The 18,466-nt window shown below is 34.7% G+C and overlaps 1 protein-coding gene across 1 annotated transcript in view; it reads right to left on the reverse strand.

Annotated features, from left to right (window-relative positions):
* MMRN1 (multimerin 1) overlaps positions 1–18,023 on the reverse strand; it is a 52,689-nt gene extending 34,666 nt beyond the window's left edge. Inside the window, exons 1-3 of the mRNA XM_077765090.1 lie at positions 17,452–18,023; positions 4,866–4,985; positions 2,008–2,114 (exon numbers count right to left, since the gene is read on the reverse strand). Coding sequence (XP_077621216.1) covers positions 2,008–2,114; positions 4,866–4,985; positions 17,452–18,023 — 799 coding nt within the window. The remainder of the gene's footprint in view (positions 1–2,007; positions 2,115–4,865; positions 4,986–17,451) is intronic.
* Positions 18,024–18,466: the final 443 nt, after the last annotated feature.

Consider the following 18,466-nt stretch of genomic DNA (forward strand, 5'->3'; position numbering starts at 1 on the left):
ACATCCACAGGTGGCTTCCAGTTAGAACATGAGATGTCATTAAACAATCAAAGCTAAACTATTTGAATTCAATTCAAATATTTCATGTATAATATTTTGAAAAAAAGGGAATGATAGTACATAGCAGTTATTCAAAACTGTCAATTAGCCTTGTTTCTTGTGCGTGCATTTATAATGCTGGAATTCTATGGTTCTTTTCCTCACAGATGTAGTCCACCTCAGTGTTTAATAATCAATTAGTAGTTATAAAAGGACCAAGTGTGAAGCAACTACAGTTCTTATCAGCTGCAGCCCATGACATTCTTTGACATAAAGACTTTGTTTTCTGCCACATATCAACATTCAGTCCCCTATGTGCAATAGGGTGTGTAATGACATTCTAAATTTCTAGGAAGGTATACTGTGAACTAACCCTTGAATCTCTAAGAAATAATAATGGAATTCACATTCCTAAGATACAAGGATATCTTCATAGAAGAAGAGAAATATAAAAACTAATATTAGACTTTAGAAATAGAATTCTAATACTGTTCAGAACTTTTAACTATCTGCCAGATGCAGACTAAAGGCAAAAATGTTTTACTACTGTGAATATATCTGTGCACCTGCCAGAAATCAGTAATCATTTGAAAGCAGGGTCATATTTGGACTTCTTTAGAATATGCTAAGTTGCCTCGTTTCTAAATACCTTTGGTACAGATGATATTTCATTTAAAAGTTTATTTTACTTGATTATAAATGAAGTACATATTCATACTATACCCTGAAAATGTATTAAATTCTTATACCATCTCTGAAATTCAGGCCAGACCCAGAACAAATAGCATATAGTTGAATTTGCCTACAGATTCTCACCAATGGCCTGGAAAAACCATACATAATATCCTTAGCAAGACTACAAGTTTCCTAGAGATTTTTGTATTACAACTTTCTTTTTTCAAAATGTGAATCATAATGGTTTTTCCACACTTACATTAATTTTTAATCACAGTCTCTCATGCTGCTGATTGAATTCCTCACCACTGCTAATGGTCTTTCTTGTAATATTCATTCATTTAAAATATGTATGCTGATGCCATATCTTATTTTTCAAAGGAAACCTGTTTAAAGCCAAAAGCATAATAATAGCCACATGGATGTTATGCCACAGCAGGTTACCATGTGTTTGATTAGCCTTGCCACCAGAAAATCCTTAAAATTACAGTTGATAAAATGACTCTATTAGGATTTAAGGGGAGAAAAAAGCACAATTATTCATGCCATGTTTGTATATTCTTTAAAACTGAATCTCATTCATAGATATCATTTCAAATAATTAAACTAGAACAAAACTAGAAGTTAGTTTTATTATCACATAGGGTCACTTCTAATGATTATTTAAAAGTATAAAATTAGGATTTCTGATATTTAAATAAGGCATGTTTCCATAGCATACAGTTAAGAAAAAGTGTCTCATACTCTGTCTCTCTCTATCTCTCAATAATAAATAAATGTTAAAAAAAAAAAAAAAGAGTGGGGGCACCTGGATGGCTCAGTCAGTTAAGCGTCCGACTTCGGCTCAAGGCATGATCTCGCAGTCTGTGGGTTCGAGCCCCAAGTCGGGCTCTGTGCTGACAGCTCAGAGCCTGGAGCCTGCTTCGGATTCTGTGTCTCCCCCTCTCTATGCCTCTCCTATGCTCATACCCTGTCTCTCTCTGTCTTTCAATAATAAATAAAAGTTAAAATTAAAAAAAGAAAAAGTGAATAGTCAGATCTCCACTTACTCATGCTATAAAACTAACATAATGATATTAGAACATATGAGATATCTCTGTTAAGAGATTTAGGGTGCTGAAATAGGCACTAAGTTAGGAAACTCTAGAGAGGTAACAGTTTTAATTATTTGGCTGTGAGTTAATTAACTTTGGTTCAAAAGGAAAAATAACAACTCTTCACTGGAATCAGCTGCTTATTCTTCGGAAGTTTTATGCTTCTAATTGTTATTATAAAATTACTATCAGAATATACCTGTTAGCTGACAATTTGCTCCACTGAATCCAGGACAGCACTTCCATTCCAATGAGGTAACGATTTTATGTTGCATCCTGTAGACAGGATTTGATATCTTCTGAGATCTAGAGAAGAGAGGGATTATTTGTCTCTCATTAAATTATCAGTTGGGATAATTAAAGTTTTGGAGACAATGCCCAAAATATAATAAGCATTCACTAAATGTTATCTGTTATTATTAATGCTATAGTCTTCATCATCAACATTATTGTTAAACTTAGATATCTTTAAATATATTATGAAAAGCATTAAGAGTTATGCTGTTGGGGATTTTAAGTTTATACTTACATTTTCTAAATGTAAGTATCATTACATTTTCTAAACATAGTAGAGCTTTTCCCTTGATAATACTTTTAATGAAACCAATGTTAAAACTTACTCTAAGGAGCGCCTGGATGGTTCAGTTGGTTAAACGTCTGCCTCTTCATTTCAGCTCAGGTCATGATCTCATGGTTTCATGGGTTTGAGCCCCTCATAGGGCTCTGCGCTGGCAACACGGAGCCTGTTTGGGATTTTCTGTCTCCCTCTCTCTCTACTCCTCCCCCACTCACACTGTATCTGTCTCTTTCAAAAATAAAATAAACTTAAAAATATTAAAACTTGTTTTAATTCTACTTTTTAATCAGCTTATGAGGATAATTTATTCTATTTCAATTCTTATTATTCCTTATATAGTCATAGTTAAAAGGATCTGTTTTCTCTCAGATCAACATCAAACAAACTGTGTATCAATGATCTAACTGAAATTACGGTAACCACAATGGTTTTTAACCTGCACTTTCTCTTTTCTCAAGTTTTAGAGGTTTAATTTTTATTATTTCTCTCATATGGTATTTATCTCTGATAGAGAGAGAGATGGGGTAAAGAGAGGGAGAGAACAAGAAGGAGAGAGACAGGGAACTAACATGAGAAAATATTTCGGAAAAGAAACCACGAAACGGAAATCAAGAAGCAATCAATAGAAATGGTGAATGGTACTGAAGTGTAGGCTCTATATATGTAAATATCAATCATAAATAAAGTTTTGTCATATTTACTCTTACGTCTCTGACCTTAATATTTAGCTAATAGTTATCAAGTGGGTCTATAAAATGGGTGTATATTATCTTGTTTAATTTTGTTAGTTCTATGTGGAAAAAAATTATAATTAGTATGATGTGCTGATGAAGAACCTGAGGAAGAAAGAGATGAAATAATTTGCTCAAAGTCTCATATCTAACAGTGATCCATATGGGATTTTACTCCATTCTGAATGGGTTAGCCTCTCTTATTATCTGGAGTTTGTCCCATGCAACTTTGTGGAGACAATAGTCAATTTCATGGGTAAACCCTGATCATATGGAGGAAAACATATTGTAACCAGCAGAGCTTTGGGAGACTTGCTGTGACTTGAAGGGTAATTCAGTATGTGGGAGGTTGTTCCTCAATTTTAAAGTGAGTTATAAGACTCTTTCCATCTCAAAAAACAGGTTAATCATTCACCTGTGTTTATTTCAGTAAATTATATTCAGTAGGTAAAACTCTGTCCAGTGAACTATCTCCAGTCCAATAGTGAAAACTGAATTGAAAGGAAGGCTGTTTGGAAAAGGGCTCTTTAGAGTTATTAGGATGAATCCACACAGTTGGTTGCATTATTAAAGGAGTCAATGTCCCTGCTTTAGCAAACTGGATCCCTGGTATATGTGACACATAGCTATAATGAAAGAAAAAGTAACAAATATTGCATATATACCGAAATAGTGAATGAGTGGAGAGACTCATTCAAAGGTAGAGAAAGATAAGAAATGAGAGTAAAGATATGCATTTCTGGTTTGTTTAAAGAGAGAGAAAGAAAAAAAAACTCACCTTGAACTCAGAAGGACAGTGTAATAGGGGTTACTGTGGTAATATTTTCGTTACTGAAGAATTAACAATGCATTCTTTGTTTCTCATGTGGACAAGGAAATTGCCACAAAGGGAGTAAATGCTGAAAGCAGAACTGGAGCTCAGCTCTCCCAAATCCCTAAGATGTGCTTAGTTCTCTGGACCATGAACCGTAGCTATTCCTCTGGAGAGTAAGAAACACCTTGATTTTACAATCCTTACCATGCACTGTTCCAGATTGCCAATGTGTCAGATTCATTGCCTGAGTTATTTGTATGACAATTTGCATAACATGAGCCATCATGGCCTGAATAATAATTTCAGTTTTTATTTCAGGGTCTTCTGAAACACGCTCAGATAAGCTATTGTGAGTGTATGAATTCAGAGAATTTGTCAATTACTCAGCCTCACATTTGAGGACAATTTTTAAATGTCCTGAATAGATTTTTTAAAAAATGAAAATTAAGTAACATGAATCATTAAAATAGACATATAAAGAAAGGCCCCACTTAGCTATTTTATTGTCCATTATTGAAATTCATGGCTTGCCAAGTTATGGACTTCTCTCTGACCTAGTATGAAAGGGAAATTATCAATAAAATTTTAGAACTGTGTATGAATTTCATAAGAATTAAAAGACAGGATTATTGATCAGGTTATAGAATAAAAATAATAGTAATAGTAAAAATGGAAATAAGCATGCAAGTTAACAGTTGTGGAAGGCTCTGTCAGTACACTAAGGTTATTATTGCATTGTCTCACAGTTTCTAAAAACTCCCAATGAGGCGTGTGTTATTATTATCTGCATTTTAACTTACCCAAGATCATGTGCCTAATTTAATGTGATGACCCTATGAAACATATGTACCTGGGATGATTCGCTTTCTCTACATATTGCAGGACATACATGAATATAGAGTAAGAAGTGGCTATTTTCAAACAGTATCACGTACCTCTGAGGACAGGATCCCCTGGTCCAGCCACAAGGCCCTCTCCCATTTGGAAGATAAGTGACTTGGTTGTCTAGTATCACTGTGGGAGATAATCTGGTATGGACATAAGCACACCAATTCCTAAGGAAGAGATCATTTTTGTTGGAAAAAAATCATTGTCACAAAGAATTCTTTTCATTAAAAGTATTTTTCATAGACCTCTATCTATGGCTGCCAGTGTTGTGGAGTAGATATGAAAAGTACATATGAAAAGTAAACAAACACTACAAGAAAAAGGAAATTGAGAATAAATAAGACTTAAAACCAGAATCTATATTGTTCAGCTATAAATTAAGTCAAAATAGAGGATTGCCCTATGTCAAATACCAATATTAGTACTTAGATTGGAGACTCAGACCTAGGTTCATTATTTCTGGTGGACAATGTGCAGTAAGACAAAAGCAAATAAATACATGCTGTAATAATCAAAGAGAGGAAAAAATAACTGTTGCTAGAAGCAGATAATATAATTGTGAATAAAGAAAATATGAGTCTAGATATAATCTAAATATGACTATAAGAGTTCAGCCATGTAGTTAAGATCAATATACACTTTTAATAATAAAAAAGTATAATCACATAGTTAAGATCAGTTACAGTTCAATGTACCAACAAAAAAAGTAAAAAAAGATGCCGTTTATAACAGCAAAAATTACATTATTCTTATTAAATCCAGCAAAAGAAGTGTGAATTTAATATATATATAACTTTTAAGCTTTGTTGAAAGGCCTGAAATAAAATCCAATAAATTCTGTTAGTGGATGAGAACAGTCAATTTAAATATATCAATTCTCTTCAAGTTAATCTACAAAGTTAGTGCACTTTTAAGTCAAACCTTACTTTGATACAAGTTTAATAAGCTTATTCAATTGTTTATGTAGTAAACTAAAACATGAATTTTAGAAATATCTGGCTCTAGGGGCGCCTGGGTGGCTCAGTCGGTTAGGCGTTAGATTTCGGCTCAGGTTATGATCTCATAGTTTGTGGGTTCAAGCCCCGCATCGGGCTTTGTGCTGACTGACAGCTCAGAGCCTGGAGCCTCGTTCAGATTCTGTGTCTCCCATCTCTCTCTGACCCTTCCCTGCTCATGCGCTCTCACGCTCTCTCTCTCTCTCCCCCCCTTCTCAGAAATGAATAAAACATTTTTAAAAATTTTTTTTAAAAAGAAAGAAATATCTGGCTCTGTCCATAATAGAGCATCAGATTTACTTTCCCTTGGTAAAAAAAAAAAAAAAAAAAAANAATTTTTAGATGTTGAACAACAGACAATGTAATGATATTAGTTTTTTAGAAAAGGTGACAACATGATATAGATTCCATACTTAATCTAGTTTTCTGCTTCCAAACAGTTTTCAAACTGCATCACATGGGGGTTAGGGGATCAAAGAGAGAGAGAGCACTAGGTGAATGAAACAGAGATCTGAGTTTGGGGCTACTGAGATGGTTAGAATATGTGGATAAAGTGAATAAAATGAGGGGGAGTGACAGAGATGCCATTTTAAAAGTCAATATTGGGTTGAATACCATGCAGTGCTTGCAAAGGGTAGTTTTCGCAAGGCCACCAGAGAAGGAGTATTGTAAAGCTGAAGGAGCTGAACAGAGATTCCAGATTTTACCCAGTTGTGGAGAATTCTGACCAGCCAAAGAGGATAGTTCTCATTAAACATCTGAGCATTTATCTGAACCTAACAGACTGCATCCAGGAGAGTAAGAATAATCCAGACACAATCCAACAAAGCCTTAAAAAAATCCTGATACAAATAACTCCATGCCAGAACAGAGGTCAATGCTCTATAATGGAAGATAACAAAATCTGTTCATCACATAGCAGCCCAACATAAAAAAATGAATAACAATAAAAACTGCATATGTGAAGAAGCTGGAATCTATGACCAATACATGAGTAAAAATCCAATGAACAAAGACAAAATAGAAGAGAGATGATACAGATATTAAATTAGCAACCAATGACTAAAATAGTTATTTAAACCTATTCAAGATCGTAAAAGACAAAATGAGCACAGTGAATAAATTCGTGTCAAATCTAACAAAAAACATTAGAACAAAAATACACAAGATACGAATAAAAATTGATTAGACTGGGTTTAGCAGAAGTTTGGACCCTTGATGTTAAGATCAACGAACTTGGAGGCAGAACACAAGAAACCATCCAAACTGAAGTACAGAGGAAAAAATATTGAGGCATAAATGAACAGAAATTCAAGTGGTCTAAAATATATGTAGTTAGATTTCTAATGCAAATCCACTGACTATCCTAATTACAGAGAATGACTAATTTTAACAGAAGTAGTTAAATAGTCGGCCACATAAACACTAGCTGCATAACTTGACGGTTGTGTACAAGGCAGGAAAAAAGTACCATCATCCATACATACTTAGGGCTTTGGAAAAGAAAAGGTAGATAGATAGATAGATAATAGGTGATAGATATAGATATTGTTTATGAGGACAAATCACAGTGTCTCCCACAGAGATCTTTTAAATTCCTAAATAGTAAAACAATCTCATGACTAAAAGAGTTTAGTAGGCGGAAAGCAGACCAGCAGATTGCTTATGACCCAGCAATCTTTGATCTGGTGGAAATTGGAAGAACTATCCACAGCCAAAGAGCCCCTAGTGTGACTTGTAATTAGGTTTATGCTACTGATGAAATAAGCTTGTTGAGGGATGTTAAAAATGTAAATAGAAAATTTAAAACCAAATTATCAGAAAACGTAAGTTTAAAACTAGAAAATTAAACATGATAAAATGGTGACAGGCAGTACAAAGGCAAATGTAATGATCCCAGACAAGCATTTTGCTTAAATCTAGAAGTCCTTTGTACCTTTCCAGACTGATTATGGTGGATGGAGAGCAGTTACTTTGAAGTGTTTAGCTTTCCATGGGGTCGCAACCCTCCAAACAGCAGACTGCATTTAGGATTCTCTTTAAGGGTAATAACACTGTTTCTTTTGTGCGGCAACATGTACTGAAAAAAGCTTGTATTGATTCTTTGGATTTTCCAAGTTAATAGGTAAAAGGTTTGTTCTAGGGAAAAGCAACAGCATTGGTTATTTATGAACATCAGCCTCGCTTGCAGACCATACAGAATAGAAGGCAGAGAAAGGATTCTAGTTTGACTTGCACAACTTGAAATCTTGTGGGTAATGACCTAAGAGAAACATTGTAAAGAAACAATTTATTGTACTTTTGATTGAAATGTTTTAGAAACTCAGTCTTTCAAGGAGCTAGCAAAAAGACAAAATCAAAAAAAAACATTTTTTTCATTAATTAGTGATTTGCCATTTGAAGCACATCCTGACCAAACCATGACTCAATCATATCCATTTTTATCCTGAACCAAGAGTGGACTGAAACAAAAAAGGATTCATTTAAATAATGAGCACAATGAATATTTCCTGTAATAAATAAAAGAAAACAATCTATGATTTAACATTATCCATTTATACTAAACCTTAAAACTCAGATTATTAAATTTCTTGCCATCTTATTCACAAAAGGCTGAATGTTTAAACTTCATACTGATAATCTGTGGCTTGAATAGTCACAATAGTATGAAAATAAAAGGTCTTGAGGATATTCAAGAGACATCAAAGTAAACCAACAAATCCCCCACCATAAATTAGCCAATGGTATGTAATTTTTTCCTAAGAAGTTGGAAAAGAGTTTATGTTTGGGGAGACATTCTGAATTGAAACGACTTTCTGATTTGGTTTCCTGTCATCTCCTTATTGAAATGAATTTAGAGATTCGAAGAAGAACAGGAGGAAAATGAAGCTAAACAAGACAGACATGGCTATGCCTGAAAATTAAAACATTCTCAAAGAAAAAGGATTATTTCGTAATTCTCCTATAAGCCTCCCACATCTCACCTAACATCCACCTATGCCTCCCTGACTTAAGAATCAGTCTTTACCTTGTAACTAAAGGTGACTAAAAATTATAAATGATAAGCATATATACATGTATTAACGAATTCATAAATGCCTCAGGGAAAACACTAAATTGTCCATGGGATTTAATTTATAGATAAAAATATTAATTAATCTTCACAAGAGAATAATTCACTCATGCTGCCTCTGATTTACCTTATGAGAAACACTTTTGTTTTAATTATAAGATGATGATTGTATGGAAATACATCTCAACAAAAACCTATCTGAGCTACGATTGACCATTAATAACAGCAAAATTATGAAAATATGTGCATCATTGAACACTAACCACCTCAAATACAGAGCAATGAAATCCCCACCAAATTCAGTGATAAGTGAGATGAACATATTCTAAATATATCAAAAGTAGTCATGTGTTTTTAATGACAAGTGTTTACTACTTTTGTTAATCCAGCCTACTCAGTTCTCAACTCAATAACATATATGGTCAACTCCTCTTTCTGTGTCCTTCTCTCATATATATTAGTAAAAAGTAATTTATTTTAAAGGCAAGATATCCTAGCAAGCCTAATTTTTTTGATGTCATAATTAGGGAAGAAAATAATCAAATAAAGCCTTATTTAGTTCAATATTTCAATTACTAAGTTCCTGAGGATACATATGTGTTTCTAAGTTTGTAAGAAGAGAACAGATTTCATGTAACACCACTAGTCAGGGTAAATGTTCTCCCTATTGCACTATCCTAATTTAAATTAAAATATTGTAAATAACAACAGCCAAAAGGTGGAACCAATTAAAAGGCCTACAGACAGATGAATGGATAAACAAAATGTGGTATATAGGTATCTATCATCTGTCTCTCTACAATAGAATATTATTCAGTCTTAAAAGGAAGGGAATTCTGTCACATGCTACAATATGAATGGATGAAAAGGGAAAAGAAGGAAGGGGAACAGAAGGGAAAGGCGGCATTTCTCTCAGCTTCACAGCCATCATAAACACATGCTTTCCCCACTTCTGCAAGTCAGATTCGGAAGGTCATTTCTGATTATGAAGGGCGGCCTCCTGAACAAGATTTTCATTCTCTTTTTTTACTCCACACATGCAGATAAAGGAAGAAGAGATTGAATTTCCTTTTTTAAAAGTTTACTTATTATTTTGAGATGGGGAGTGGGCAGAGAGAGAGAGAGGGAGCGGGAGAGGGAAAATCCTAAGCAGGTTCTTCATGCTGTCAGTGCAAAGCCAGATGCTGGACTCAGCCCCACAAACCACGAGATCATGACCTGAGCTGAAATCCAGAGTCAGGCGCTTAACTGACCAAGCCACCCAGGTGTCCTCAAAGAGATTGCATTTCTGTGTTCAGAGTTTTGTTGCTGTTCTTTCCCTGAAGGAAGTGGAAGGGGAAGAGCAGGAACTGGGATACCTACATAAGTGAAACAAAATAATAAGGAAAATTTTTCCTGAATAGAGAGGCATGTTATGTAGTTGTTGACTTATGCTGAAGCCAGACTGCTTCCTTGTAGATTTCGACCCTACAGCTATTAGCCATTACGTTGTTCATTAAATATGGCTTCCTCATCTTTACAGTAAGTATAATAATATTACCTATCCTACAGGGTGGGTGTGAAACCAAATGAATTAATAGAATATATATAAAATACTTGCTGCTGATGATGATTAAATGAGTCAGAGAGTTAGTAGAATTATTTTATGAAGGGAATAGATATCTGTGTATCTATTTATATATTTATGTATCTCCCAGTTTTGCCTTATATGGAGAGATATGGTTCCTTTTTCACCTCTTTAATGACCTGATAAATTTATCATAATCACAACTATATATATATACATATATTTATGTATATGTATATATGTATACATATACAAATATGTAAATGTATATGTATACATATACAAATATGTATATGTATATATAAAATGCATATAATTATGTATATATATCAGGTCAAAATAATTTCCAGAAAACCACTACAGAACATTATCATCATCATTTATATCCATTTCATATGATGAAGCTTAGCTCTTAGATTATATATCAATCAGATATCTGTACAAAATGCTTCTATAGTCCTAAAAAATTATGAACATACATACTTTCCAAATATTATGAAATCTTTATTTTATACACATCTTCATTTTTTAATCAAGCTATAACAATAACACTATTATCAAATTATTAATATGAGAGACTAGAATTTACATGAGTTTAGCAGTAATCCAGAAAGTACTCCAAAGCAAATGTACACAATATGAAAGAAGAAATAATAGAAATTTAAGGTATGTAGATTCAGTAAAAGGATTCTTGATATGTAAATCACACATGAATAAACCACTTAACTTTTATATTTAGTTTTGGCTATTAGTCCAAAGGTAATTTCCTCTAGATACTAATCTCCTTAAGAAAATAACTTATTTTCAAACAAACAAAATGTATGTTTGTGATTCATTTTATTTTAGTAGAAGTACGTTTATATGGTCCATATTTTAAAAAACTCTACCTAATAGTTGAACTTGGATAGAAGTATTCATTTTATTTAAAAAATCGTGTAACTAAATATTTAAAACAAATTTTGGAAGGTGATCAACTAAACTCAGATCATGGGGAATTTCTGATATTCTGATAACTTTAATTTTATGGTTAATTTAGGTTTTAAAAAGAAACTTTTTTTTATATGCTAACTTTTGCAGTTAGAGTCTTTTGTCAGGCATCATTAATTTGCCTTCCACAGTGGGCACAGTATGGTAAATATAATTGAGTTTTTGATGATAGATGATTGTACAGGGCCTCAGAGTCACACAATATACAATAATTTCAGTGCAAAATTTTAGGAGAATGAACTGAATGTGTCCCCATTCTACAGACTATATATGGAGTTTGCTTTTTGATCTAGCCTACTTTTTAAAATTTAAAGCTAATGATAGCGCATTTTTAAGAGATACGTTGAATTAGAAATGTAGAACATAGGGACGCCTCGGTGGCTCAGTGGGTTGAGCCTCCGACTTCGGCTCAGGTCGTGATCTCATGGTTCGTGGGTTCGAGCCCCGTGTTGGGCTCTGTGCTGACAGCTTAAAGCCTGGAGCCTGTTTCAGATTCTGTGTCCCTCTCTCGTTCTGCTCCTTCCTTGCTCATTCTCTGTCTCTCTCACCCTCTCAAGGATAAATAAACATTAAAAAATAAAAAAAAAAGAAATGTAGAACATATATACCTATATAAGTAACAATTCTTAGAGTTATATATAAACTTTTTAATAAATTTGTTTTATTTTACATAGTTTTATTTTATTTTTTGTTTCTTTTCCCCACACTGTGACTTCAGCCTATTCGGGGACATTGTGAACTGTTTCTATTCCAGTAGGTGTCAGGCTGTCCCAGCGAGCACACCAGAAAGCCTCAGAAAAGGCAGGCTAACCTATACTATGATGATTAACTCCATACTTAATCCAGTTGTTCTTGTAAACTGGATTCTTTTAAACTGGTTCTTTTTAAAATCCAGTTGTTCTTTTAGCATTTCCTCTTAAATAATGTTTAAAATAATATTTTCATATTGAAAAAACCAAAATGTGTGGAAATACAAAAATTTATCATTTAATCTCCTAGACTGTATAAGCACTTGTTAAATTCCAGCATGTATAATTCGATATGTATTTATATATTCATTAGTAATTTGATGAGGAAAATATCAAAGGAATGATAAAAAAAAGGTTACTAATGAGAAAAAATTAAGATACAGAATATATACAGTTTTCACTGGCAGTAATCTAGGAGATGCATTAATTTCCCAAGGAAATTTTAAAAATATTCTTTAACATAATGGTGCGTTTCTCTTGAGAATTTTACAGCCTGTGAGAAAAATTTCCTTTGGATGCTATTAGGTCAGATAATAACTTTGCAAAATACACATGACATAGATTGAATGTTTGTGTCTCCCTCAAATTTATATGTTGAAATCCAAATGCCCAATATGATGATATTGGGACTGGGCCATTGGGAGACGACAGTGCCCTCTTGATGGAGTTAGTGCCCTTGTTAAAGAGGCTCTAGAGAAATCCTTCACTCCTACCATCATGTTTGAAATCTGGAAACCCTGAAAAGAATTCTCACTCATGCTGGCAACCTGACCTCAGACGCCCAGCTTTTAGAACTATGAGAAGTAAATGTCTGTCGTTCATAAGCCACCCAGTCTGTGTTATTTTAGTATAGCAGTCTCAATGAACTGAGACAACATAAATTTAATTATCAGATTTTCATATCCAAAACCTACTCAAAATTTACGGAGATAAGTAGAAAAATGTATATTATAATAGAACCAATTTAATGATTATTTTTGTACTTTTAAACTTCGCTTTTTAAAAATGTGGTGTTTAAAATTTTTATTTACAAGTGATCTAGAGAAAGATTTGTAGAACTTACCATTTTAGACATTATATTAGAAATCATAATTCACTTAAAGTAAACTACCTATTTGTACATAAAGCAAGTTATATAGCTTATAGAAAAAGAATAAGTAAAGTTCTAAAGGAAAGATCATTAATCTCAGCAAATGAAATATTCCTCTTGTTCAGTATTCAACTTTCATTTCCTGTCTGGCACCTTTCATTAACATTTTACCATATTTATGACCATTATATATACAAAATAAAATAAAATAACAAACAAAAAAGGTAGAAAACTCTCTGACTAGGCCTAGTTTCTACTTTATTCTCTCCTCCCTTTCAATAAAACAAACAAACAAAAACACTCAAAAGCAAACAAAAACCAAAAACTCTCCTCATTCAAGTGTCCATATTTCTATATTTTCCAAATTTATATCTCCAGTCTCAATCTCTGCCTTTAACTCAAAATTCATCCAGTCATTAGTTATTGCACAGAGTTTTCTTGAGTTCTCTCTCTATGTGCCTGGCACTGTTGTGGGCTGTAAATAGAATAGTAAATAAGAAAGGCAACATTTCTATTTTCATGGGATGTATGTTCTTTTATGAAAATATAGAAAATGCAAAACTGCTTATACAAACAAACCAAATAATTTGGAAAAAAAATTAAGGTGAAAAGGTAAAGATGGCAAATTTTTACTAGATGATCAGAGTTCTCATTGAAGAGGGACATTAAAGCTGAAGTTGCATGAGGAAAAGAAATGTCTCTATACTAAAAGGAGAGCATTTTAGCAAGAATGCTTCCTTGAGATGTAAATTAACTTGACAAGTTCAGTACCCAGACAGAAGGCCAATGTGACTGGAGGAAATGATGTTGAATGAACTTGGAGTGTGATGAAAGATGAGATCATAGAGACAGTCAAGAGTATTATCAAGCAAGTCCTTGTGGATCATGGTGAGGGTTTAGGAGTTTGTTCTAAATGGAATGGAAAGCTACTGAGTAATATTCAGCATGTGAGCAAAATGCTAAATATCACAGATTTTAAGACAGTATCTCTGAAATTAAGAACATATTTTAAAATCATGAGGTGCCTGAGTGGCTCAGTCAATAGAGCATGTGACTCTTGGTTTCAGCTCAGGTCATGATCCCAGGGTCAAGGGATCGAGCCCCTCATCAGGCTCAACACTGAGCTCATGGGCCTGCATAAGATTCTCTCTCACTCTCTCTCTCTCTCTCCTTCTGCCCCCTCTCTAAAATAAAAAATAATACAATAATAAATAAAATAAAATAAAATAAAAGGAATGGTATCATTCAGTCGTTGTATTAAGACAGTAGTTACTGCCATTGCCTTGGAAATATCTTAACCAGTTTCATTTACATTTTCATATTAAGTATGCAAAAGATATATATATATATCATACATTACATATATGATAAATAAATCTAAAAACTCCAAGAAATAATGATGTCATACTTTTTCTTATTACTATGCAAAATAATGTGTCACAAAAGATAAAGTCTTACATCAAATGAAGGGCATTAACCCAATTTAAAAGTTTAAATACCTTAAATTTACACAATGATATATGGCAAATTTACTTTCCAAAACATTTAAAGGATCTCTCACTTGTGTGCAACATGGATTACAGGAGGCGAGAGTGGTAACATGTGGACAAGGTAGGAGTCTGGGGGTAGAAAATAGTGGCTAGGAAAGGATGGTGTAGTGAAGGTAGAGAGGGATTTAGGATATACTGGAGGGGGTACTAAGAAGACTTTGTGGTAGGTTAGATAAAAGCTAGGAGGGAAAGAAAGAGGTCAAGGAGGTATCAAGTGTTTCTAGGTACAGAACGAAACATTTACTGAAATGGTCAAGATTCACGTATGTGTGTGCAAGAGTTGGGATTGTGGGAAAAGTAAAGTAGGCAATTGATGTCTATCAATACCTCATTTCAATTTCACCTACTATCCTCTCAGGAAAGGCTCACTAGCTGTCAGGATAGTCTATTCACTCTGTTACATATTCTTACAAGCTTCATTTAGATTGTTTCTTACCATTTGGATTCACCATCAGCATTTGTGATTCAATTTTTCCTCCCTGTGTCCTTCCCACTGGACTGGATACTCCATGAGGGTAGAACAGGTGGGAAGGTTTGTTCACTATTTTACCCTCAGCACAAGCACAATGCCGGGGACAGTTTAGGTCCTTAGCAAATATTTGCTCAATGCATAAATATGTTAATTCTAATTGCTTCTTTTTATCTTGCCTATTTCAAAGTGCTTAGTCACTGACCAACAACCACTCTGCCAGATAGGAAACCACAGCTCTGGTGTAGCCAGGAGTTTCTACAGCACTAGGACAAGAGAAAGTACAAAATGAGACAAAAATATGCCAGAAAAATCCTATAGAAAGAGGTGGTGTTCCTTTTACTTAGAATCACTATAAAATTCCAAGAGCAGTAAGGAAAAAGCAAGCAAACAAACAGACAAAAAACCCAAATACAACAACAACAAAAACCTAAAATGAATCAGCCAGATTGCATCATAGAGAAATAAGAATATGTCTTTGGAAAAGATTCTTCTTTATATTCCCATATTAATCGGTAAATTTTACATTCAGTTTGTTAAATATTTATCGTATACCTATCATAAGTCAGAGATTTTGCTAGCACTAAAAATACATCTCTGTAAGAAAGGAGATCGCAAAGTTCCCTATAATTGTAATACACTATTATAAGCGCAGTGATAGAAGAATGCAGGGAGAGCTCTCTGAAAGTTAGAAGGGCCACCTAGCAGCCTGAGAAGGCTTCTTGGAGCTATTACTATTGGGGCTAAAAGAAGTAGATGATGAGAAAAGATGATGTTAGCCAGAAGAAAGATAGGTTTAGCAAACAGCATATTGTGGACCCGAGAACTACAAATTTTACCTTCCAGGAAGTCACAGAAGATGAGGCTGGGGAAGTGGGCAGAAGCCAGATCAAGGATGTCATTGTATGACTAACTGATTAAAGATCTGGGCTTTATTCTGGAAGCAAAGGATAGCCTCTGTCTGCTCATAGGCAGGGATATAAACTGGTCACTCTCATTTACCCAGTTAGGAGAACAGACCTATATTTCTGCTGAAGACCCATACTCTGGTTGAAGAAGTATCATGTAGGGGTTGAAGGCCATGTTGTTGCAGCCAGCCAAACTGGGTTTGAATCTTTGCCCTGAGATTTACTGTTAATTGACCTTGGTTAAATTATATAACTTCTCTGGAAAGAAAGAATAATAGAATCTTCTTCATGGAGTTATGGTAGTGATTAAATGATTGGGGAAATATAGATATATATATTCACTTAGAGCAGTACAGTAGGAACAGATGTCAGAGTGTTTACTATTATTATTACTTGCTAATCAAATGAAAATATGGAAGACTTTATCAAAGCTTCTTTGCATCAACCTTGAGTCCATAAGGGATGGAACTGTTTACTACCATTTTCTTTTTTTTTTTTAATGTTTTATTTATTTCTAGGAGAGAGAGAGAGAGACAGTGTGAGCAGGGGAGGGTCAGAGAAAGAGGGAGTCACAGACAGAAACAGGCTCCAGGTTCTGAGCTGGCAGTCAGCACAGAGCCCGACGCGGGGCTCGAACCCACGAACCGGGAGATCATGACCCAAGTGAAAGTCGGACGCTTAACCGACTAAGCCACCCAGGCGCCCCTCTACTACTATTTTCAATTGCATCTCATAAGAAGTAAGAAGTCTTGGATTTGATGGAAAGGATTAGCAAAAGAAAGCCTTAGGACTTCAGGCTGTAGAGTTTCTAAGTACAGTCGATTTTCTCTAGAGATAATTTAAGATCATTTTCACTGGATTTTCCATGGGATGAAGTTCTGTTCTGTTCACGTCCCAACCGTATTGTTGGTTTTTTTTTTCTTTCATGTGGTGGGTGTGGTTCTGAGCACCACCAACATACACTTGAGTTGAATTAACAATAACAACTAACAGTCATTGTGGTGTTACATTGTTTGTTAGTAAATAGCTCCAGTAAAAGCCCCTTTATAAGTGACTTTGACCACTTCAATTAAAACTAAACTGCTGCATTTCTTTTGTTCATCTTTTCTCCATTAGATAAAGTAATGCTTGATTACCTTATCTAATTGAAATGTGATTGAATTTTATCTTGAACATGAAAACATTTTCTGACACTGAGACAGTAGACTTTATAGTTAGAAAAAAGAAAAGAAAAATGTTTCTTACTTTCCTCTAGTTGTTTCAAAGCTTGATTTTTGATTGTTGGTTTTCTGGCTTTCACTGCTGTCACCTCTGCTGAGGTACGTTTCCCGCGGGGATCGATTTCCCACACCGCCTGCAACCGAGTCGGGAGAGATTACCTGTTGGTTCGACTTTCTGGCAAAGCTCTGAAGAAATTTCAGAGTAGAGTTGGAAAGGACCACCGACTCAGCTCTTGGACTGGACTTGAGGCTAGGTTTGGTTGGGAGGGCAAGAATCTGCAACTTCAGCACCCCTTCTGTCTTCCCCGTGGGTGTGAGAGTTTGGTTTCTCACATCCTCAGGAGGTGTGTTTGTCTCTGATGGAGACAGTGTTGATTTTAGAAGACTATCTTCGGAGGCTCTTGCCTCAGGAATTGTGGCTATCTCAGCCGATGTGATCTGAAGGGTTGGCGGCATTTTATTTAGAGGAGTTGTAGCAGAGGCCATGTTCTCCGGGGAGCTTGCATCCTCTGGTGTAGTCCAAGTATACGTGGTGTTAAGACCAAAGCCCCCATTCCATAAACTCGAAAGCAGGACAAATAGCCCTGCTCCCTTCATCTCAGTAGTTTGAAGGAAGAAAGCTCAGGTGAAATTAGGAGATACAATCCTTCTAGTCTTTTAGACAGCTGCTCCACACTGAATCCACTTTCAGAGCTTTGCCAATTTGAGATATGAAGAGGAAATCGGTTTCTGTGTTTTGTAGTGGACTCAGGAAGTTTGAGTTCCTGTTTCTGTACGTTTTGTGTGATCCGTGACCTCTGTAGGATGTGTCTCTGGAGGTGGTGAAGGGTATGTGACAAAGCTAAGGGTGAATATGGGAAAACACAGGCAATTATTATCAGGAAAACCCATGAAAAAAGCATGAAGTAACTTTCCTAGTTCCACTCATGTTCTGTTTGTTGCTGATTTTGAAGAGAACTTGTACATTGATGACGGGGAGTATGGAATTTTGTTTGCTTAGGCTGAATCAAGGAACTTAACATTTTGTTCTACTATGCAAG

Source organism: Crocuta crocuta, unplaced genomic scaffold (assembly GCF_008692635.1).
Source record: "Crocuta crocuta isolate KB4526 unplaced genomic scaffold, BGI_CrCroc_1.0 scaffold134, whole genome shotgun sequence".
Taxonomy (NCBI): Eukaryota; Metazoa; Chordata; class Mammalia; order Carnivora; family Hyaenidae; genus Crocuta; species Crocuta crocuta.